A 25346-nucleotide genomic window follows, 5' to 3' on the forward strand; every position below is an offset into this window, starting at 1 on the left:
ATAGGGATGCAAGGATGGATTTTTCCCCCCACTGGAATTGTTTTCTCAACAGATCCCAGCTCTCAATCTTATTCATTTTTCAGATTTGATTTTTTTCCAGCCACTTCTTTCCATACACTAAACCTGATCTAAATTTGTTTACTTTTTATTAAATCATTTGACTTGCAGATCCTATTACAAGCTCTCCTTCACATAATGCTTTCCCAACATTCTGTTGATTTGGAAAAGATTGAAAAAGGTTTCAAAGGTGGAACAGCCAAAGAAGAGGAGAAATGGAACTGCTGGACATTGGAATGTTTTAGTGGATGGGTTGCATTTTAAAAAATGGATCATTTCAAATGGGCTGCTAAACATTTCCTTAAAGCTTTGGCAGATATAGATAAATATAAGTCACAGATATATTAACATGGGTGTTAAGAAATACCCTTCATTGTCTACAAGTCAATAGGTGAAAAGCAGAATAGTTGGGGGGAGGGGGAGAGAATGAGTTACAGAAATCTCTCATGAATATTTTCTCGCAGAAACAAAAGATTACTGTGGCAGGTTTCCCCTAGACTGAAATTTTGCTGGCATCTTTAAAATTCAAATGCAAGGAGGGATTTTTAAATTTTAAAATTTATATTAGGTTTTTTTAATCCCACTTTTATTATTGTTTATAAATAACTCTAGACAGCAAACATATCTCCTTCCTCCCCCTATTTTCTCAAAAACAACAACAACCCTGTGGGGACTGAGAATAATGACTGGCCCAAAATTACCTGGCTGTCTTTCATGCATAAGGTGGGACTAGAACTCCCAGTCTCTTGCTTTCTAGCCTGATGCCTTAATGACTGGACCAAAGAATTACAAACAAAGCATCCATGTCATGTCATACCTGGACATTGGCAAAATCAACACGGTTGAGGTCATTGAGCATCTGGTTAATCTGAGAAGTGTTTTGCAAGACAGCTCGGGCTGCCTGAGCCAGATGATTAAGAGATGTGTATCTTCGCAGAGTCTGAGCAAAGGCACTTACAGCGGCAACCTGCGAAAAATGAAGAAAAAGGCCTGAGACTCCTATTCTCTTTTAAGGCTAGTGCTGGTTATAGCAACTTTTAAAAATAAATCATGTTTATTGAGAAATACACTTTATACCCAAACATTCCAATATTGCCTTATAAAGATATCTGATAAGAATATGATTTTTGGAGATGTGTGCACACATGATAACAATAATGTTAATAAAGCAAGTTAAATAAAAACAATATCCACAACAATATCTTCCCTGCACTGAATCCCTGGCTATCCTCCACACCCAAGCATACAAAGGAAACAACATCTTAGGATATTGTGGTACACAATTGTACCAGTTTGCTATGAAATATAAAGAATCTAAAGAATATGGCATTTATGCCATCTAGAATTCTTCAGTAAATATTTGTTAGATAGGCAAATCTCTCCTCAAAGACTACTACAGCAACATCAAAAGCTTTTACCAGTTAGATCACCACTTGAAGAAGTAGTTTAAAATACCATATTTTTCCATGTATAAGACACTCCTTTTCTTTAAAACATTTACTTGAAAATTGAGGTGCGTCTTATACACTGGAGCCCAGGAGAAGGCCACATATGCTAGATGAGCCTCTATCTTATATGCAGCTCTATCATTCCTCTCTATTGTAGTTGTTTCCTATATCACATTGACACGCTAGGTTTCATCTCTATTGTTCCTGTGATGTATTTCCTGTTCTTGTTGTAGTTCTCATTCTAACAAGATGGCGACTTCACAGTGATGGCTTATAGTGTGGTTACTACAAGAAACTACATGAAACATGGGGGTGTCTTATAGATGGAAAAATATGGTACCTTTTTTCACATATTCTTTGGTTGATTAGAATAAAACTGTATATTACAAGAGCAACTACAATACTTTGATTTTATGGTCTTGCATTCACATGCAAGTCCCAAATTTGCTTTCTCATCCAAGCAGCTTTTTCACTTCTTAAGAAGAACTGAAGAAGCTTCTTAGATGAGAAGCGAAATGTCTTCAAGAAAAAAAACAAAGTCTAGTTGTCTTTTGAAAAAGCACTTTGGGGACAACCATGACCTGGATGACTGAGAATCTCCATATTCACATGTAAGAGACAAAATCTCAGTTTGAATTTCTCCCTCAAATAATGGAAAAATCTCTTGTTTGGCAAATCCATCTGAACAATTTATGACAAATTATGCAAATTGTTAATTAGATAGATTCAGGTATAATGAAGAGTTTTAAAAATCCCCTTTCTGAAAGCAGTCTGCTAACCAGGGGTATTACTGTATTTTTAATGTTTATTATGCAAATATATTACATATATCACACTACATTTAGTGGAAAAATTATATTAGTACATTATTTCTTTCCCATGAACCATCTGGGGGAGGCCTCATGTGGACCACAAACTGGGAATTGGTGATTTAGATATGAGTAGATGAACTTTCTACAGCAAAATTTGAAGAACAGTATAGACTGGCAATATAAAATCAAAAGCAGATTCTATGCAATTTTAAAAAATGGTTCTTTTGTAGTGTCTTTTTTATAAACGAAACAGAGGAGGTAATGTTGAATTATTATTATTTGTAATACCTTTTTGTTGCAAATTATTTTGAAAGCAAGAGTAACTCTTTAGCTTACCTTGGTTTGAATCATTCTCTGGGGAATATTGTTCATGGCATTGGAAAGCCAACCTTCAAGGCTTTTTGCAAAATTGCGAATGGCTTGGGTCAAGGCACCTATGCATTAAAAGTAAGAACACAATAAATGAAAAAAAAGGTCAAGGCATGAATGTATTGACAGATCAATGTCCTTGAATATTACAACTAAATTGTAAAGGGAGAGAGCAAATGCTAATGCATGTTACTAATCAACACAGAAAAGAAATACCACATAATTATAATTATAAGTAACACTATTCTAGTACAACATAGCTATAGAACAGCAAATATTGAAGGCTGCAGTGACTGTTTTTACTGAGATGCTAATCGTGTGTCTATGCTGTGTAACTTTGGACTATAATCAGAAATTCTTAGTATAAAAGAGTATTTTGTCATATTGGACCCAATATCATCCTGAAAATGCGGGGTCATTTTTGCACTAAAATGTAGAACCCAAATCAGGATTAGTGACTTGTTAATTCTTCAATACACAAAGGAACACAAATGTGACAATCTTATTCTAGGCTATATATTACTTCAGGAAGGGATTTGATCCTGCTATTAAGTTAAAGTAAAAAATTGTTTGCTATTAACCGTTGCTGTGGTAGGAAATAAATGCTAATATTTGGAGGTGTTCTATAGCAATGTATTTTATTCTGTACTGCACATTATTATGCATCATAATTTGATCAACTGCGAAAAAAGAATTTGTTTGGTAAACTTTAGTTTTCACAATGCAGTGTCTTAAAATGTATTATTTGGTTTTAAAATGTAAGCATGAAAAGTAATGCTAAGCAGTCACTGAATGTTTAACTATTCTTTGAAAATAATATAGAGATTTTCATCCTATAACCCAATTCAAGAAGTTGTTTAGGTACATTGTAACGTTTTATGAGGAATGTGATCTTTCAGTATTTTTCTTTAAACAGCAAATCTTTACTCTATCCTCATCTATCTCAAATTTATGGATAACCTGAGATTTCTATTAGTGTATGATATATAGTGTTTATTTTTTTAAAAAAGCATTAGCTTCTTCGTTCCCCAATTCAGAGTCAATTGAGGCTTGTCTATTTAATAGCCACAACATACCGGCTGTTAGAAGGAAAAAAAGAAAGAAAAACCCAGGAATAGAGTATTCTGTGGGAAGATATGGCAAGCTAATGAGAATTGCAACCGATACAGCTTGCTTTGGTATTCCGGTATACGGAAACAAATTATATGATTTATGTAGTCAAATGGATTATGTTATTTACATAGTCAAAAGAGTATCAGACATACAAACACAGACAAAATTATAACCATGTTTTGGAGAAAACAAGCCTTCCAAAATTATAAAAATGCATTTAAAAATCCCAGGACTGGGGCAGAAGGGGACTTACTCTTTCTGATGGCCCAGTGGAGAAAACATGGACGACTGCCTAAACATCTGAATAGAAATACTGCAAGTCCCTCTGATATAATTCAGAAATCAGGAGGAAGCCAGTGGTACTTTTTCCAAGTAACAACTTTTACTAAAAGGCATAAGCTTTTGTGAGCTGCAGTTTACCCTTTATTATTGTTGTTGTTATTGAAAAAACTGCTACCAGACTCCTCCTGATTTTTTCCTCCTACCATAAATGGCCAAGGCTATCCTTTTCCATTTTAGCTGAGATGCCAATCTCCCTTTCCTGACTGCGGAGAGCTGGAGGATTCCCAAGATGGCTTTCAGAAGTACCAGAGAAATCTGGCCATGTGAAATGGCTTATACGAGCAAATAACCTGGCTACTTTCAAGACTCTATTACAGAAAGCATGAAAGCCACATTTCCTATATGCAGAAAATTACCTCTGTAAAATCATTGTTACATTGTCTTGGTGCCTTTTGTAGTAATACAAGATAAAAATAAAAGTTATAATATAAATTAAGAAGAGTAAATGTTTAATATTGTTTATACTAACAAAGACCATAGTTATTGCCCACAAAAACCATTCTTTAGAATAGTATGAATATTTCATAAGCTGAAAGCTTATTAATTTCCAGAGGTTTATCTGACATTTGATTTTAAACTGTAATAAATTGCAACATTAATGTGACGTATTTTCCTTTAAACCAAACTAGCTAAATGGATGGTTAGATTAGACTAGAGATTTCGAGATTATAAGAATAAACTACTTACCCTGGAATATAACATTAGAATAAAGTAGCAGCTGTACCATAATACTTTTATAAGGATTAATTAACAAGTTACAAAACAGCTGCTCATTCTTTAAAGGTACCAAAAATAATAAAATGCTTTATATAAACACATTACTAAAAATGTTCCAACTTTAAAATCAAACAGCAGAATTGGTAGAAAGATAATCAGGTAAGATAAAAAGGTAACAAGGTCAGGACCCATAAAATACTATTTTTAAAAATACAAAAAAAGTCCCTATAATAATTAATCATTTCAGAGGAGTCCCATTTCAAATCAATCAAAATAATTTTATTTCAGTCCCAAAAATACTTTTAGATTTATATGACATATAGAATATACTGGAACGGAATGGAATAGAGCAAAGCAGAACAGAACAAAATAGAATACTTTGTTTAGTGAAGTGTGATTAAAAACACAAGGAATTTGTCTCTGGTGCAGAACCACTCAGTGTACATACAAAGCAACACAACAACAACAACAACAACAATAATACCACCAATAAGAGGGGGTAGAAACGAAGATAAGAAGGTAGATGAGACAAATAAGAAGATAGACAGACAGTGATAATACAGGTAGTCCTCAACTGGCAACCATGATTGAGCCCCAATTTATGTTGCTAAGGAAACATTTGTTCAGTGAATCACTACAATGGTTAGGTTAGTAAGATGGTTGTTAAGTGAATCTGGCTTCCCGATTGACTGCTTGTCAGAAGGTCTCCAAAGATGATCAGGTGACTCTGGGATACCGAACCATAATAAATTATCATAAATATGAGTCAGTTGCCAAATGTTTGAATTTTGATCACATGACCATGGGAATGCTGCAACATAAGTGGGGAAAATGGTCACAGGTCACTTTTTTCAGTGCTGTTGTAACTTTGGATAGTCACTAAATGAACTGTTGTAAATCGAGGACTAATCCACTCAAGAATAGGGAAGGGAAGTTCTTGTTAGCTGTGGATAGCTCATTTTAGACAAACTTCAGTAGGCAGGACAAAGCCAACAAAATAGATTTGGGGGGGTGGGGTGTAGCCCATTCTCTCCTTCCTCCCTTGTTCAGATACTGAATAATAAGATAAGCCATAGAAAAAGAAACAAGATGGAACAACTGTTCAGAAATCGTCAGATTCTATAATCCCTCTGACTGTAGCTCTGTGTGGGATTGCACTGAGGGCTATTTTAATCTTGCAGGTCCTGCTAGTACTGCAGATGGAAAATGTGGCCAAGATGTTATTTGCCCAGCTGAATCTGAGGGCCAGCTCTGACCCTTTTGCATCAGGAGTTACTGGCAACAATAACTCCTGTCCTTGTAACCTTCCAGTTCAGATCGGATCGGGCAAACCAGTAGTGGCGGCGGGAGGCTCTGCCCACCCACCCGGATGCTTCTGTGCATGTGCAGAAGCAGTGAGCATGAGCGAACCAGTAGTGCCAGGATTTGCAACCCACCTCTGGTGTAAGCTACTACAGACATGACATTGTTCCACTGTGTTTGGAGTGTGTACCTCTCTTTATGGTACTGTCCTTGAAAGGCAATCTGGTAGGTTCAATTAGTCCAGAATGCCACTGCCTGGCTAGTACAGTGGAACAATGTCATGTCTGTAATAGCTTACACCAGAGGTGGGTTGCAAATCCTGGCGCTACTGGTTCGCTCATGCTCACTGCTTCTGCACATGCGCAGAAGCGTCCGGGTTGGTGGGCAGAGCCTCCCGCCGCCACTACTGGTTTGCTCGATCTGATCTGAACTGGAAGCAACCCATACCAGTTTCCAATATACTTCCAGATCCAGCTCAAGGTCCTCCTGGTTATAACCTGTGTAGCCCTTTATGATTTGGATCCTTGTTAGTTCTGAGACTGTTTGACTCAGGTAATAACTTTATATTCACTCTACTTGAGCCGAGATTCTCTTCCTGTGACAAATCAAGAGAGAGGAACAGCTTTCCCTCCCCTTCCTGCTCCTACCCCAGATAACAGTCCTTCAGGACAATGAGTACAGTTTAGTGGAAGCAGCTATGAAAGATGAAATCTGAAGCCACATGTGAGTTTTAATTTTTCCTGGTCACTGGTCAAATATTGCATATTTTTGCCCCTGATCAGAAGAGGTAGCAACAAGCAAATTAATGTCAAAATAAAATAACGAGTTACACTGGAGTGAAACATTGTGAAATGAAGAGTGATACAGCACAGATGGACTGATGCTAACTATATATAGCATTTGCAATCATAATTTCATTAGCAATAAATAAGAGAATATAATTCTGTTCTTGCATTAACAAAGATGACTTTTCCCCACAATATTGCTTTTCTACTGTCTTTTGTTTTTCTAATAGTTTTCACCAGCACAGCCATCACACCTCAGATTTTCCAAAACTAGTATTACACTGGCTACCTCCTACAGAATATATTGTTTAAAATTTGTGGTTTCTCCATGTTCATTTTGATACTCTATAATTTTCCTATCTTTTATTGTCTAGCACCCTATCAGTTCCTATAGAAGTTTCTGGTGTATTTAAAAGTCATCATCACCAACAACTTTGTTTCTAGCAAGGCATTTCTAAAATAAGAGTCTACTAACATTGACAAATATTTTGTTTAGAACAGGAATAGAGATATTTTTAAGCTACAAACTCATAAGCCCTCAAACAATATGACCAATGTTTAGAAGTTATAGGAATTGTAGTGCAAATCATTTTAAAGGCAGCAGAAATGTATGATTTGCCAATTTGAGGTAACCCCAAGTACAATTATTCTGTATACTAAGCAGTGCTCCTGACATAATATCAAAAGGTCACAACACTGGGGTACAATGTAGACTAGCCTCTTTGTGGTGCACCCTGAGCAATGTGACATTGTCACAGCTAAATAGTCTACATCCGTGATGGTGAAACCTATGGCACACCCGCCAGAGGTGGCACGCAAAGCCCTCTCTGTGGGCACACATGCCATCATCACTGGTTTCTGGTGCGCCAGCTGGTCTTCATGCCCGCCAGAGCACCGGAAACCTGAAGATCAGCTGGCCAGCACGCAAATGCACACCAGCCACCTGGTCTTCGGATTTTCGGCGTTCTGGTGCGCACACGCATTCCAGTTTGGGCACTCAGTGCCAAAAAGGTTCGGCATCACTGATCTACACATTCTGGCTGCAGTATCTCCCAGCAAGAAGCAGCAGCAAGAGTACCAAAAATAAAAACAGTGGTTAATGCTGTTTTTTATTACGCCATACAAAATAAAGGAAAATCACAACACTGTTTTTTCAACTGCAAAAATCCTTTACAAAAGAACCTTCAGAAAATAAGGAGTGTTTATGAAACATTGATTTTTTTATGATTAACACATTCCATATCTGCCACATCTTTTTCTGAGTGTGCGGAACTGCAACTGAAGTGTGCTGGGCTGTCTCTGCATGGATGGTAGATGGCTGTGCTTCTGAAAAGACATTACTATAGACATTACTGTTCGAATGATTCAAAAATGAATGTCTTATATGCCTTCCCCAGTCCTTTTAAAGGATGTGCACAATACAATCCTAGCACTCAAATATTCCTCAGTTTTATTTGAGAAAGCTTTCAAGAGAAATAGAACAAAACCAAAATAAAAATGGCCTTAATAATAAGGCTTGATGCTGTTAAAATGACTTAAATGTGCAATTTCAACTTGGTAAGTGTACTTTAAGATGGGAAAAGCATGAAAATCACTTTCTACCCTAGCAGATTCCTAAATGACACTTGTATTCATTTAAAGAAACATAAATTCAACTAAGTAGCTTTTGATTCTAATATTTTAAATGCCATACAGCCATCAATTGCCTGCCCAAATCTCCCCTGCTGAAAAAAATGGCTTCCAATCCTCCTAACTCTCGTGGCAACTCACATGTCACTGATCTTAGTTATCCCAAGAACTTATCAATTTTTTCCTTCTGTTTCCCCTCAATTATAAAGATGACAAGATTTAAAATACCATATTTTTCGGACTATAAGACGCCCTGGAGTATAAGACACAGAGGTAAATTTTAAAAAACGTTTTTGCCCTCCCTGACCCCCAGGAGCACTCTGCAGGCCTCCCAAATCCTCTGCACGCCCCAATTTTTGTGAAAAAGAGGCATGCAGAGAAATTGAAAGGCCTGCAAAGTGCTCCTGGGTGCCGGGGAGGGCAAAAATGTGACATGAGGGAGGTTCGGGAGGCCAAAAACGGGCGTGTTTTGTGCAAAAATGGGGCATGCAGAGAGTTTGGAAGGCCTGTAGAGTGCTCCTGGGGGCTTGGGAGGGCAAAAACAGCATTTTTTGTGAAAAACAGGCTCATTTTCACTTATTTTTGCCCTCCCCAACCCCCAGAATCACTTTGCAGGCATCCCAAGCTCTCTGCGCATCCATTTTTGCAAAAAATGGGATGCGTGGGGTGGGGTTTCAGGAGGCCAAAAATGCTGTATTCAGTGTATAAGATGCATCCACTTTCTCTTTTGGGGGGAAAAGGTGCATCTTATACTCTGAAAAATACAGTAATATCTCCAGCATGTTCCAATGAACTGCACCGTAGCTTATTGTCTATAGATTCTCCACTACAACCCTTGTTGATATCATTACTGCTATTTTAGAAACAAAGAAAGAAACAGATAATGACTTTTCTCTGCTATAAAAACATGGGCTTCCCATATCTGAATACATATCACAAACTAATGCAGCTACCATTCTTGATAGCAGGGATGAGTAAATACAGGGCCTACTTCCTCTACCCACCCCAAAATTTGAAATCAACGAAATGGCCCCAGTACAAAAGACAGAGATGCTTAGAATTGAAGTACCATTGTGCTCAGAAACATTTTTGAATGCTGAAAGAAATAGTGCTTATAATCCTGCAATTCTGTTGGCTACCCTAGTTTTTTTTAATTTTTGCAGTTTAATACAGAAAAGGGGATCATTTTATTGTTCCTATTGTTAAGCAATGGGTAGCCCAAAATTCTTCCAGACTCTCTTGAAAGCATAGAGATCTACTTAAAACTGTGCCTATAGACATCTCAGCAAACTATAAGTATGCTATATGCAAATCTCATATTTATGTAGCCTGATATTCCAACTCAAATAGATACATCATGCTTGTACTTTTGATCTAAGGCAACTTTGAACAGCTGACTGTATGTTTGAACCTCTGATGTCATTCAGAAGACTGTTAAAAGAAATGTTTTAATATGAGAAGAATCTTGCATAACTAAGTTATTACTTTCACCAATGAGAACTCTTAACAAATACCTGCTGATACGTTATTATGACTGAAGAGACTACGATCCTGTAAACCTTTTGATAGGAACTGAACCTTACATTTAATATTTTTAGATGAAGTCAATGGCTTCAAGGTTATGATAACCCTAAATAAAACACCTTTCATACTATTTTTCTTTTTAAATGCAACTGGGAAATTGTGAGTTCTAGTTCTGCCTAAAGCACGAAGCCAGCTGGGTGACGTGGGGCCAGTCATTTCTCTCAGCCCTAGGAAGGCGGCCATCGCAAATCACTTCTCAAACCTTGACAAGGAAATTGCAGGGACTAGTCGAGGCAGTTGCAAGGAGTCAACAATGACACAAACGTGCGCGCACACACAGAGACACACACACACACACACACACACACACACACACACAGACACAAGTATCAATTTAAAAATAAAATAAAATAATTTAAAATAAGTAAGAATTAAGTCCATTGAAAAATATAGGATCTGTTTAAAGCCTTTTAAAAAGCAAAAAATCACAGATGGCTCCCCTTCATTAACAGGAAAGTGCATTCTGGGGATCTGCTGAGACAGCTACAGCAAGACTTGACCTGATTTGCTATAAGAGAAGTCCCTTACAACACCAAATGATCTTCTTAAAATGATCTCAGGAAACAGAAAGGAGGTGAATTCTATTTGAGTGTTTCTTTCTAGAAGCTGGTCTTCTGCCGAATAGGGATTGCAAGGTAATAACCAGCGCCTCATGTCTTGCCTCAGTCATATAATATCATCTCCTTTTGTTCTTCAAGGAAAAGTCAGTCTGTTAAATTTTATACTACTTAAATTTTGCTCAAGGATTGTATCTGGCAATTGGGATGTTTTCTTTGGGAGGGGGGAGTGTTGAAACTACTCTTCCCTACTCTATGTTTTTTGACCAACTTCGGATTACTGACCACCATTAAAAAGAATGGTTTACTATCAGGACTTCAACTACCAAAGGGGAAGACATTAATATGGAATCACCCGTCTGAATTTTAGTATCTTATTCTGATTATTGTTATAAGGAACCTTCATATGAGACTTCAACATCAGATCAAAGTGTGCTCCTGCTGCTTGAATTATTCACTACTATATTTACCAGCGAGGAATATGGATTCCACTGTCCCCATATAATAATCTCTGAAGCAGAAGAGAATCTTGCATATGCAAGCCAAAAGAAATATTGCTGAAAGCAAGGCATATGGGGAGTTCGTTTAGTGACTTTTCGAAATTACAATGGCATGGAAAAAAGTGACTTATGGCTCTTTTTCACGCTTACAACCATTGCAGCATCCCCATGATTATGTGATCAAAATTTGAATGCTTGGCAACTAGTTCATATTTATGACAGTTGCAAAGTCCTGGGGTCATGGGATCACCTTTTTTTTCAAAAGTTTTTTTATTTTTAATCTCATATACATTTACAGATATACAATCTCATGGTTACCATTAACATTATGTATTAACAATTTCAAAAATTCATTTTTCCATATAAAAGTTAAAATATATAATCGGGAATTGCTTTGCTTAACATCCCATACATCTATTTTATTTTACCACAACCCTGCTTTCCTTTCCTTTTCTCCCTCCCTTCTTCTCTACCTTCTTCTTTCCCTTTTCTTCTTCCCTTTCCTCTCCCCCACTCCTCTCCTCTTCTTCTCCTTCATACCCTCTCTTCTACTCTGACTACCCCTCCCTACCTTCTCCTCCTTTTCTCTTTCTTCTTTCCCTCTCCTTTCCTCTCTTCTCCTCTCCTCTTCCTACCTTTCCTCTATTCCTTTCCTCTTTCTATTGTTGTGATTGCATATTTTCCTGTTCCATCTGGAATATTTTCGGGATGATGATCACCTTTTGAGAGCTTCTGACAGGCAAAGTCAATCGGGAAGCCAGGTTCACTTAACAAACGGGCTACTAAAATAACAGCGGCAGTGATTCACTTAACAACTGTGGCAAGAAAAATTAGTAAAATGGGGCAAAATTCACTTCACAAATGTCTCACTTAGCAACAGATTTTTTGTGTGGTCATATTGGGGTTGTAAGTCGAGGACTACCTCCAATGCAAGTGAGTGACTGAAGTAGAGAATGTAAGAAGCCACCCTTATCTCCTCTGCACCACAGAGTATGAAGAACAAATGGAGCCCCTTCAACTGGGGAACTCCATGCATTTTTCTAAGCTCGCATTCTTGGGGAGACAGAAATGAGAGTTGCGGTTTCCTCCTTTTCTACTTCAGTGCAGACTGTAACTTTCTACATTTAGAGGCAAGGAGAGGAGCTGGGGTAGTATGCTCTTATCCAGTGGGAAAATCCTCTAAAGTCTGCTACCAGTTCGGTGAGTCTGCTACCGAGCGTGCGCTTTGCGTGCATGAGGCGTGCCTACGCAGCCCTAAAAAGGAACATTTTGAAGCCTTCCAAGTCTGCAAAGGTAAATAGAATAGCGAGGGAGGGGAGAATCTGCTTTGCCACGCGATTTAGATTAGCTAGAAAGCAGGAAATCTAATGATTCTAGCTAATATAAATCATACGTCAGAAATACCAGTTTGCCCGAACCGGTAGCATTTCTTTTACTACCGATTTGGGCAAACTATTGGTTCGTATGAGCCAGTCCAAACCAGTAGCATTTCATCCCTGCTCTTATCCTGTTCCTCTTTCAATAGCAGCAAACTGGGTAGGATTAGAAGTCATAAGCGTTTCCTTATTTTACTCAATTAGCTTAGCGCTTATTAGTTTGACAAACATATACACCATGCACGTCATAATCATCTGAATTTTTAATCCTGACATTAACCATTTTTGAAATGTATTTTCTCCCCAGGGTACATATATACTCATATGTGTACACATAGATATATGTCTCATGCACAGATTTACTGAGGAGAAAATCTTCAGAATTAGTTTCAGCAAGAACTGGCAATCAAGCAGATATACAGGCAATCCTTGACTTAAAACCACAATTGAACCTAACATTTCTGCTGATAAGCAAGACAGTTGTTAAGTGAGTTTTACTTCATTTTACAACCTTTCTTGCCACAGTTGTTAAGTGAATTCCTGCAGTTGTTAAGTTAGTAAAACAGTTGTTAAGTGAATCTGGCTTTCCCATTGATTTTGCTTGTCAGAAGGTTGCAAAAGTTCCTCACATGACCCGGAGACACTGCAATCATTATAAATACATGCCAGTTACTAAGTATAACCTATATCACATATAGTAGATCTATATCACTTTTTCAATGCTCTTGTAACTTCAAAAGGTCACTAAACAGATGGTTGGATGTCAAAGACTACCTGCAGTAAGAAAGATGACTGTGATATAGATTTACAATATGTTGTCTCATTCTTCTTTTTCGATTTTTGGAGAACCATCTTAATTCATCTTACACTTCAGTAAATATGGTCAATTAATTATTTTATTAGAGCTACCATCATTTGAACTTCATGATTAATTTGGTTTTGTGTTCTGTATATGTGCATTTTATGAAAAGCACTCTTCCAAAAAGTTTAGCTCCCCTTGAAAGTCTGCTATATTCAGTCAACTATTCTCTGTTCTCATCTTGTTTAGATGCCAATTATGCTGGCCAAAGAGATCACCGAATGGGATTACTTAATCATTTAAGTAAAAGAGAACAGTCAAAGAGATATATCGTACTCGGGTTTGAGAAGCCAATGAAAAGGAAAGTGACCGAGACAATAACATTTTCCCTTCTCTTCCTCCTCCCCCCACTTTTACAATCATTGGTCTGAAATCCATTCTCTTAATCTGTAGTGATGCTCTTAAGCATCACTTTATGATATGATATCTGGATGACTTAATAATAGGCTAATTGTGGCTGCATAACACCAACAATGTAGCAAGAATGAAGGTATTGGTTTTGGATTATGGGAAACTAGTTTCAAGTCCCAACTCCACCACAGAATTCATTCTCAGTACAGCCAACCTAATAAGTTTATGTTGGGGGAACAAAATTAGGAGAAACACCATGTTCCCTATAACCCAGAGGTGTCAAACTCATGTTGTCATGGTGGCATCACATGACGTATTGGGACTTTCCTCCCCTTCATTAAACCGGGCATGGGCGTGGCCAGCACATGACACATCTGCCCTGCGGGCCAAAAGTTTGACAGCCCTGTTATAACCCATCTTTAGCTCCTTTCCTCCCTCCCTTTTTCTCTCTCTGTCTATAAAAATGAAGGATTTAAGTACAATGAATATTGGGGAGGAAAGGGGTGTCATGTCATATAATATTTCACTGATATCTGCAGGATCAATTTCAAAATATAACACAAAGGAACTGCATCTGGATTAGACAGTGCTTAAGGTGTAGAGTCTACAAAGTCTCAACATATCTTTCATACTCTTTAATATCTCTATGAAGCTGCTGGATGAAGTCACCTGGAGAAGGTGACTTAAAGAGGTCAATGAAACAAAGCTTCCTCTTTTGTCCTCAAATTCAGCAGTCAGAGTACACCAATAAACTGAATTGAATTTTGACAACATAGTTCTCAACAATTGGTAGTTTCTTGATAAATTACAAAACAAACAAATAACATAATGGGGAAAAATACCTGTTAATAGAACAGAATGAAAACATAAATCAAATTCTTGACTAATTTTAAATAACCAGGAAAAACTATCATCTGCAAATTGTTGTTGTTACTACAGTTAATATTCATTTAACCTCATAGATGTCATTCAGATTAATTTTTAGACCACAGCAAATGTTGGTATTTAGATTTCCAATGTTAAATAATGTTGTCTACTGCTTTCAGGGGTTAAAACAAGCAGAATTTCCAGGTGTTTGGTTACAGCAACTCTTCGTATTTTAGAACAATACAGAAGACATCATTGACATATGGACTGACTGTGATCCATAAAAACACATTATACGAAAAATAATAAGAATAGCAAGGTTTTATTCAGTCTCTTTCATAAGTGAAAATGGTGTACTCTCCTTCAAAGATGGATACACATTTTCTGAATGTTTGTTAACAATTACCATAGTAACATTTCTACTGGCTTCAAAAGAAAAATGCTTCATACGTTACAGATCCCTTGGAGAAACAAATGCATCTAACTGAATTACAAAATAATCATTCATAGAACACAATGAGTGTGCAATTACATCGATTTTTCCCCTCTCAAAACTATTGACTATTACTATTAATGGATGAAAATTCAATATTTATTATAGTGCTTAGATAATGTTTTATAATAGAAATATGTTTTGTTAAAAACCAGGGTAAATCAACTTTCTGAATGGAACAACAAATTACACTGCATTGGCCTAAATAATTGCCTCACTGAAAAAGAAACTTTCCTCTTAAATTTTTTTTTTCAACAATGGATGACTAATCAACCTGTAATATTGGAAGCAGATGTTGTATCAATGCTGCATTTTTAAAAGATTGAGAAACTAACAAAATTAAAGGTGAAAGAAAATATTAATGCTACATCTGTGGCAGGGTTGGGGTGGATTGAAATACTGAATTTAGATAAGTCACACCTTTTTCTGTAAGTATACTGACACAGATTTTGATATAACCATGCAAGGAGTGAAAGTACAGTTGTATCATTTGCCAATAATATACCAAAAAGCTTTCTTTTGGTGAGAAAGTACTACAGACACATTACACAGCTGGAGATTTACCACTATATATGCTAGCTGGTCTCCTAGTTGAAGTTGGAAAAATATAAAACAAATTTGACATAAAAAACCACAACTATTTGAATCCTCACATCTATTTCATAGACCAGGAAAAAAGTCAAGGAATATTTCTTTTGTTCCATAAAGCAAAGAATTTGCTTCATGGCACCCAAAAAACCCCAACCCCACAATTCAAATAATATCTGCTAGATGTTGAAATCTAGGTTTAAAAAGAGCCGTCAAACATTTATTACGGTATGGTGTATTTATTTATTATAGTATGGTGTGTTTTTCTACACTCCAGATAAAAAATGATTATACTCACACTATTTCTATAGCTTTGAAAATCACTCCTAACGGGTTCCTTGGGAGGTACAGTAGGGAAAAGATCACCAGTAGGAAAAAAAAAAAAATCCTTACAAGACGTCATCTATATTCAACTTACTAGGAATAGGTCTAAGGACGTCAGGAATGAGAATCTCCACCAAAGCCTGGTACATCACATGGTCACAGTTACACATCCATTTCAGAATTGACTCATTTTTGCACAGAGTTATCAGCTTTGCTTTCGGAAGTCGACTTTCTATTTCACTCAGATTGCTGGTGTGAACAAATGTATTAAATGAATAAATGAAAATGCATTTACATGAAGATTAAAAAAGAACAATGGATTTCAAAGCTTTTACAAATAAAACATTCGAGATGTCTGAAACACACTTAGTTGCCCTAAAGCGTTTTGTGCTGTAATGGCTGATACATGGCCTCCATAGTTTTAACCAAGGTGCACAGTTTTATGCAGCAGTGATAAGAATGGGCTTTGAATTTGGAATTATCCCATGAGAAAATAACTCCTATTCGCAGAAAATAAAGTGATATGCATACAACTATATGCTGCAGTCCTCATAATAAAATGAAACTTTTTATTTTAATAATTTAAAGGCCAGCATTCCTTTGGATGTAAAAGGTAGATTTTATTTTGTTTGTTTATAAACCGAATACCCAAGGTCTAAGGTAAATACTAACCTTGGCTCAGTGATAGTAGTGCCATCAGTTGTGGTTGAGGGAGAATAGCGCCAAAAAGTCTGCCACAATTTTTCTATTAGGCTAAACTGAAGGTTCACTACAACATCCAATATTGCCTGAAAATCCAAAGCAAATACCGGTTTGCATTTTGTCTTTATTTAATGATAAATACCATAGCTGCAGTTTATAAGAAAATAAACCCCAGCAAGCTCAGTGGGACTCATTTCCCAATAAAAATTTTTTGCACTGCACAATTATGCAGTAATTGGGTCATTTGATTGGTCATTTTCATAAACAGACTTATTACATGGCATTCAAAAGGATTATCCTTATAATAATTTCTGATATGAAGAAAAAATATATCCTGCCTTACACAGAAGTTCAGTAAAAATATAGACAGTAAATGACAATGGAAAAGCTGGCCTACATAAATTGAATGATGTCAGGTAAGTAATAATTTTAAAGGAGTTCCATAATTATCAACTGAGAAAGGAGACAGTGTTGATGTCTAAGTTGACACTGTCCACCTGTTAACAGTTGAGTGGTGTTTTAGACAGCAGAAGATGCTCTCCTCATAAAGTACAAAGTAATGCTGGAATCCATCATCTTCTGCAACAGAAATGAATAGCCTGATGTTATCCAGGTCTTTTGGATCATTCCCCAATCCTCTGGTAGTAGCTGTGCTTGATGTGCAAAGGTGAAAGTAAGTCCTAATAATAATAGCAATAGCACGCAGACTTATATACCACTTCACAGTGCTTTACCATCCTCTCTAAGTGGTTTACAGGGTCAGCATATTGCCCCCAACAATCAGGATCCTCATTTTACCCACCTCGGAAGGATGGAAGGCTGAGTCAACCTTGAGCTGGTGAGACTCTAACTGCCAAATTGCAGCTGGCAGTCAGCAGACGTAGCCTGCAGTACTGCATTCTAATCTCTGCACTACTATGGCTCCTGGTGATAGACTAATGGCATTGGGCTTCTCTCTCCCCATATTCTAGAATGTAAGCCAGGTCCCTGAACTATTCTCTAAATAATTCACGTTAAAATAATTGCTTCATCCAATAATCATATGCTTCAGATCTTTCAGCAGTGTTCAAGACAATTTTGTTTGCAACACTAATTTTGTTTCATATCTGGAGTCTTCCATTTTGCCACTGCTTAACCATGACTGATCTTTATGATGGCAGAACTTAACATAATGCAAAGAAGACTTTAAAAAGCAAAACCAGCTTTCTATTCTTTGGCTACACCCACAGCATTTTAGACATACAATACATATTATGTGAAGCATTATTTCACTTAGCAACATTTTCAGAAAACAGAAATGGGAAGGAATGGAGACAATTGGAATTTTGTATTTTATAAGAGAGACTCAAAGGTAAAATGACTTGTTTTGTAGAGTCCCTCTTCCTTACCTCACAGTGTTCTCGATAGAGACTCTGTAAAGACTTAATATCCTCAAAAGTAGTACCATCTGGCAGCGAAGAGATTTCAACTTCTCCAAACTCTGGAAGTGCTCGAGATGCATCTGTATCCATGACAACCCAATAGAAGAATTATATTGTGGACTGTGTCAATCATAATATAATTAAAAGAACAATGAATAATATTAAGAAATAAACACCCCAAAGGACTATGTGTTGAATTCAAAACCAAAAGCAGAAATATTTGGCAAGATGATGCATAATTTAATTTGTTTGCAATTTGAATTAAGAGTCTATAATTCTACATTAAATATTTTAAACAAAATAACCAAATTTGTTGAACATGTGCTGCATTCAGTGGAATAAAATAAATTTTGAAAGGGTATGATTTGAAACAGGAAATACAGAGTTAGAATATGTCAAAAGAGGGAAATGTTTCTCCTAATGTTCTATTACATTCTAACCTCTTTTAAATTCAGTCCATTGGAACTAGTCCAAATCTATTGGGAATTATAAAAAACATTTCTGCCTGCTATATATGTCCCAGTTTTCCAGGTATATGAACATTGGTCTTGTGCTATTCCTTTTTCCTCCAGTATAAACATATATAATTTCCCCCATTTTTCCTCATACAATTATGTTTTATATATAATTGATAATTTTCAATGACCTCATCTATCCCATTCTAAAGTATTTACATCTATTTGAAAGTGAAGCTAAAAGTGATTACATCACTTCAGATAAGGTCTAATCATTACAGAACAAAGCACAGCTTTTATTTCCCTTGAATTGAGAAACACATTCTAAAATTCACAGTTAAAAGTGCATTTGCTTAATTACTTCTCAATTGAGATACAGAAATAAAAGTGTCTTAAAGTCACCAATTGTAATCCTTTTAGTCTCTTCTTTATGCCTATTATCATATTTGCCTTAGTTAATGACTGCAAAATAAATGGATTTGATTTGAATGCATCTTAACAGTTGCCCTCAGCCAAACACAATAGCAGACTTGGTTTAGTAGAATTCCCATATATTTAACTAAATCCTCTCTAGCCAGGATGAATTTCTTCAGAGTTATTGCCTGCAATAACAGGTTCACTAAAATATTACTTCTGTGGCATGCCCAGTTTGTCAGATTCAATGCAACTGTAGAAAACCCTATCAATTCTTGAAAATATAGCCTCAAAGACAGGGAGCTTTAATTTCCTCAGGCAGTGCATTGTAGTTTGCCCTCTTCTCAAGTATAGCATCTTCTGACAGGACTACCTTATATCTCCATATGCCAGTTTTGGCTGAGCCAAAATATTCATCATTTCATTATCTCTTTCCCACTGCTTCTACATTTTATTAATGTGATAGATTTGACTCTTAAACTGTGAATTGCCCAACTGAAAAAAAATGCAATAGCCTTGAATGGTGGTGTTATGTGAAATTGATATTATTGATACTGATCAATAATTGTATATATGTATACATGTATGTGTGAGTGTACACACACAAATAGTGGTGAAGATTAATTGATTCAGAGAACAAATAATTCTGAAGTAATTCATGTTGCACGTATTTGTGCAAAGGCAATATTTTAGAAATAGCACTGAATATATCCTGTCTACCACTTGTTTTGTGTTTTTTAAACTATATTGGGACCATCTGATGCTACTAAGCTACTCTAGGAAAAGAACCTAGGAGTAGAGTTCAAAGGGGATCAGTCTAGAATCCTTACATAGCCACAACTGAACTAAGAAGTCCAACCTCTCTTGAATTCTGTTGCCCCTTATCTAACTCCAAATAGGTGCTAACCATTACTTGAGAAACTTTCTGTGCATAGGTTTTTAGCAATAAACCAGATTAATTGGACATCAGGACCTGAACTTTTGCTCCCAACAGCTTTAGATTTTACATTCCAGCCAGTGTAATCAGAAATGCTAGTACAGTTCAGCAACATCTAGAAATTCCCAGCCTTGCTTCAAATTAACATACCGTTTCCCTGAAAATAAGATAATAAGCCCAATCGGGCTTTTGAGCGCATGTGCTAAAATAAGCCCTCTCCCGAAAATAAGCCATCCCGAAAATATTGCAACACAGCAGCAGCCATGAGATGACCAGACTTGCTGCCTCCTGCACCTCAAAAATAAGACCTCCCCAAAAATAAGGCCAAGTGTTTATTGGGGGGAGAAAATAAGACCCTGTCTTATTTTTGGGAAAACACGGTATTTCAGAGGGTACAGTCATAGAATAGAGGAGTAAAACGGTCTTATTCTCCAGTATAACAACAAAAGGATGTCAGAAAATGCATTCAACCTACAAACCTAATGAAAAATTCAACATCTGTTTTGTTATCAAGTTGAAGCAATACTATTACATTCTCTAAAATAGTCCTATTAATTACAATGGATTATTGAAAAAAACATGCCCATTCTGTATTTTAGCTAAAGATGACCATGTTTCTTTTTCCACATACCTAAAAATTGTTGATGATGCTGACTTTGAGCTATCACAGTTTGTTCAACAGATGTGCCTGTTTGCTGACCACTTGTTGTAAAACCATCTGAGACTCCATCCACTTTCTGCATAGGTTTGTACCTGAAATATATTAAAGGCAACATAGGTAACATAGCATTTATAAGACTACTATAGGGTTTCTTCCCCAGAAAAATGACATATCTTCATATTGCTTTCAGAAATGTTTGTGATGCATTCCATGAAATAAGCAGTAAAAAGATAACTTCAGCTGTTCAGCATGTCAGCATTTGCTTTTCTTCTTTTAAATGTTTTATTCATTTTCATTTTCAATTTTGTACATTCACTTATATACTGGATATTGGTATTATAATCGTAAGAAAAACAAAAAACAAACAAACAAACAAACAAAAAAACAAACAAAAAAAAAAAAAACACCCCCAACCGAAAACCCCACCTATCACTTTCACACATCCCTTCTTCTCCCCCTCCAACTTTCCTTTCTCCCTCCAGCAATCACCCCTCCTACTTCCCTTTCCCCTCCTATCTTCCTTTCTCGCCTTTCTCACCCTCCTTCCCCTCTCATCCTCCTTACATTCCCCTCTTCCTCCCTCCCTACTTCTCCCTCTTCTTTCCCTCTACTTCTCACTGTGGTGCATTTCTCTATTCCTTACACCCAGAAAAAAAAAAAGGAAAAGAAAAAAGCAATAAGAAAAAAAAAAAAAAGAGAAAAATGAAAAGAAAAGATAAGGAACAGCAGTATACAAGTGTATTCTTCTATATATTGAAGCTATATCTCCACCCACCCACCCACCCCCAATAAACCCCCCTCCCTAACCCCCTCCGACTTCCCAGGTCACACGCCCGGCACAGTTCAGTACCATTCACCTTCAAAGTATCTTATTAACAATAATAATGAAAATAAAATAAAAAGAACACTCCGAAAAAGAAAACAAAAACAAAAAAGTAAATAAAGTAAAATTAAAAACTCTTTTGCATTATGCTCAGCCTCCCATTATTCTTCAAATTTTAAACAGTATAAATCATTCCATTTATATTTTGTCCTCGTCCCTTAGTTCTTTGATATTTACCCCGATCTTCCTATAGAGTCTCCAGATAGTCTTTCTTAAGCTTATATTCAAATATTAGTTTATACAAAAATCAATTTGTCTTCATATTTTCGCTGCTCATCTTCCTATCCTTCGTTTCACGTCTCTATTCCTCCCTAGCCCAGATTGCATAAGATTAGGATCTCGCTCTTCACTTTAAAATCCTGAGCTTTTTATATTATACTTCAGACTTGTAGATTCATAAAACATATGCCCAAAATTCATACCAGTTCGTTCAATCCCAAGATTCCTTCATCAATATCCCAATCCACCTTCCTTTCTGTTCCACACTCCATTCACCCCAAACCGCGATTCAAATAAATCTTAGTCCCCGCTATCCTCACAGAAAACACTTCGTGCGCAGTTCGGATTTAAACTCAAATAAATCTTGTAAAAGTCCCGTATCAGTACACAGCTTTACCATTTCATACCAAACAGAAATCCTAAAGTTTTAATCAGTCCAAAAGCTTAGAAAGTATTTTAAAAACATCACTGGGTCTGTATTCTTTACTCTTCTGTCCTTCCGGGAAGAAAAGGCAACCCTCTGCCTTATAACCACATGTCCCGCTGCTTTGAAGATATAACTGAATGCTCAGTTTCCGCTCTTCTGCCTCTCCAGTAGGGGGAGAGTAACTCCCTCCTTCTTGTAGTCAAATGAGTTGCTGCTTGTCTTTCCTTCACCTTGTTCTTCCGCATTTCCGGGTGAGTCAGGAAGCCCCGCCTTCAGAGTTTTATAATAAAAGTCCCAAGCTTCCGAAACAGAATTAATACGAAATCTTTGCTTTTCAAATGTAACTGTAATTCCAACTGGAGCCTCCCATTTATACTTTATTTGACGTTTTCTGAGTTCTTGGGTTAAAAAAGTATAACTTCTCCTTGCGTGGAGCATCTGAAGCGGAATATCTTTAAAGACGAGCAAATCGTGGTTCTCAATTCGGAGCCTGGTTTTATAAAACTTTTGTAAAATCGCATTTCTGGATTCTCTTGTGAAAAAATATATAATTATGTCTCTTGGAAGCTGTCGTTGCTCCGCCACATGCGAATTCTGGCGATAGATTTTTCGAATATTCCAATCCAAATTAAGTCCTGGGCCTCCCACCAGTTGGCTGAAAGTTTCTACAAAAGTCTGTTTCAAACTCTCTCCTTTCCTTTCAGGCAATCCTCTTACACGTATTGCAAACGCCTTTGTATTATAATTTATCATTGTAAGTTGTGTTTGATTATTAATAATCTCTTGTTGTAAAGCTTGAATATTAGAAGACAAATCAAGATTAGCCCTCTCCAAAGATTCCAATTTCGTCTCCATTACTTCAACATAATCTGTTAAAGTAGACGCGACTTCATACACATTCGCATTCATCTGGGCAATTTTGGCATGTATTTTATCGCATAAATCCAACACAAATTCTTGAATTTCTTTTCTAAAGCCATTAATTATTTGGGAGAGAAGCTCCTGTGTCAAGAAATCTCCAGTAGATGGCGTAGGAGACAAAGGCAGCGATTTAGGCACAAGGGGGGAGGGTTTTTTTGCCTGTTTAGACTTGGGAGGCATTATAGATAAAATCTGAGAATAGACAGATAAACAGTGTCTTCAGCTGGCCAGTTCTCAATAAATTATTTGTGGACTTTGCTCATTAATGAGTAGCGGTCTCCGGGGAAATAAAGCCAGTTAATTACGTCATCAATCACCAACACAGTAAAAACGCCATTTTGTGTCCCAATTGCGCAGAGAAGTTCAAAGGAAAAACAAGGCTGGTATTTAGATAGTTAAAAAAAAACACACACACACATCACAGAGGTGTGACCCGCTCGTATTATCTTAAAAGCAATTTGTCATAGTCCTGAGTGCGGGGGAGGCTGTCTAGTGCTGCAAAAAGGCAGCTGTAAAGAAATGGTTGGAGGAAAGCTCAGCTACGCTGGATCCATTCTCTGTTCGCAGCCCAAAAAAAAAAAAAAAAAAAAAGAAGAGGGCTATGAACTACGAATAAATCCTAACACCTGAGCTTCTGCCTGTCCCTTTCTGCCAGAAAGGGATGATATCTATTGATCTTAATTAGATATACAAACCAGATCTTTAAGAGGGGCTTCGTTGAGCTCCTCGTCGACAGGCTCCTCCCACAGGAAGCCCCAGCATTTGCTTTTCTATAGGTACCTCATGTAGCATGCGTGTAAGCTGGATGATTACAGATAACTTTGAATTCTTTTAACGTTATACGGTAAGCAAGTGGGTTATTAGATAATTATAGAATTGAATTAGCTTTAATTTTTCAGTGTGGGTTCAAATTGCACATATCAATTCCCAGCATCTTCCAGCTATTTATTTAAAATGAACAGCTTGCTACCCTTCATTATGTGGATTCTCTTAATTAATATAGTAGAGCAGATCCACAGTTTCACACCAGTGTCTTCCCCAAAAACACTTGGTTCTCTCCCTAGTTGTCAATTCATTTTCCACATGATCTGAAGAAGAGAAATAGCTACAGAAAGAAGCTCAGGAAGAAAGCTTGTTGAGAGGCCTGCTGGTCTTTTTTTTACATTCCATTTGGGACCATCAAGTTCTAACCAAGTTCAGCGAAATCCTATATTTCTCCATTCCTTCTTAAGGTAGCAACTACAGCCTTAGTTCCCTCTCAGCTAGAGTAGCATGCACATCTTCATGATAAATACAAGGAATCCAATCATTTGAGTTAATCAGCTACTAGGCAAACAAGAATATATTTAAAGTTCCACCTTTTATATTTCCTAGTTATTCCTTTAGCCCTTACCCGTTTAAAGGCATAATGGTATTGTGCAGTGTTAATGGCCTTTCACTATTCCTTGAGGAAGGTGAGCAGTGTAGAAGCATGAAATATAAACACATAAATAAAATTCCTAATTTTGCTTCTTTACCCAATTGGTTAGGCAGCTTTGGCAGCCAAAACACTTCAGTGGGAAAGCAGATATGTAGATTAAATGACCAATGAGAAATCAGTTTCTTTGGCAATGACTTCTCCAGTCCTCCATTCCCCCCCCCCCTTATTTGGAAGATCCTGATCTCACTATTCTATCACCTGCGAGGGAACGCTTTTCATGAACATCACAATATAGTTTTGTGGACATATGTAATGGGAAAATCCAAGTAAGTAGCAAAGAAATGCAGGAAAATAAATGAAGAAATAAATCCTAACAAAGGCAGAAATCTAATAGGTATAAAATGAATTCATAGTTCAGAGAAAGAAACCAGTATATTTTAAAGTGAGAAAGCACAGAAACAAAATCAATATATTGCTATAAGTGCTGTTTTAAATACAGTAGCTATAGTAGCTATGTTGACAATAACCCAGTTTCTATATCTGTCTATAGATAGTTAAAATGATAGTCATTTCATGGCAGCTTCAACTTGACTTCAAAAGCATAAATTGTACTCATTTCTTCAAGAGGTTGCCTTTTCTGGTTTAAATATTTCATTTGGTAATTCAAACCATAAATTTAACAATATCAAATCAAAGTAACAACTGTTTTAAGACTATACTTGTTTATTACAATAAAAATAATTCCAGAATTTATAGGAAATATTAAGAAAGTGTGTTATAGTAGTTTTGCAACCAAATACGGTAATACCAACC

General features: G+C 36.6%; 1 protein-coding gene across 2 annotated transcripts in view; it reads right to left on the minus strand.

Annotated features, from left to right (window-relative positions):
• Nucleotides 1-25346, minus strand: part of RFX3 (regulatory factor X3) — a 190296-nt gene that overhangs the window by 17580 nt on the left and 147370 nt on the right. For both annotated transcript variants that reach the window (XM_014057937.2, XM_087716026.1), the window contains exons 8-13: nt 20634-20755; nt 18164-18276; nt 16746-16861; nt 16168-16322; nt 2654-2751; nt 875-1024 (exon numbers count right to left, since the gene is read on the minus strand). In XM_014057937.2, coding sequence (XP_013913412.1) covers nt 875-1024; nt 2654-2751; nt 16168-16322; nt 16746-16861; nt 18164-18276; nt 20634-20755 — 754 coding nt within the window. The remainder of the gene's footprint in view (nt 1-874; nt 1025-2653; nt 2752-16167; nt 16323-16745; nt 16862-18163; nt 18277-20633; nt 20756-25346) is intronic.

This window comes from Thamnophis sirtalis, unplaced genomic scaffold, assembly GCF_051295495.1.
Source record: "Thamnophis sirtalis isolate CommonGarterSnake01/CBP01778 unplaced genomic scaffold, rThaSir2_p1.2 scaffold_5, whole genome shotgun sequence".
Taxonomy (NCBI): Eukaryota; Metazoa; Chordata; class Lepidosauria; order Squamata; family Natricidae; genus Thamnophis; species Thamnophis sirtalis.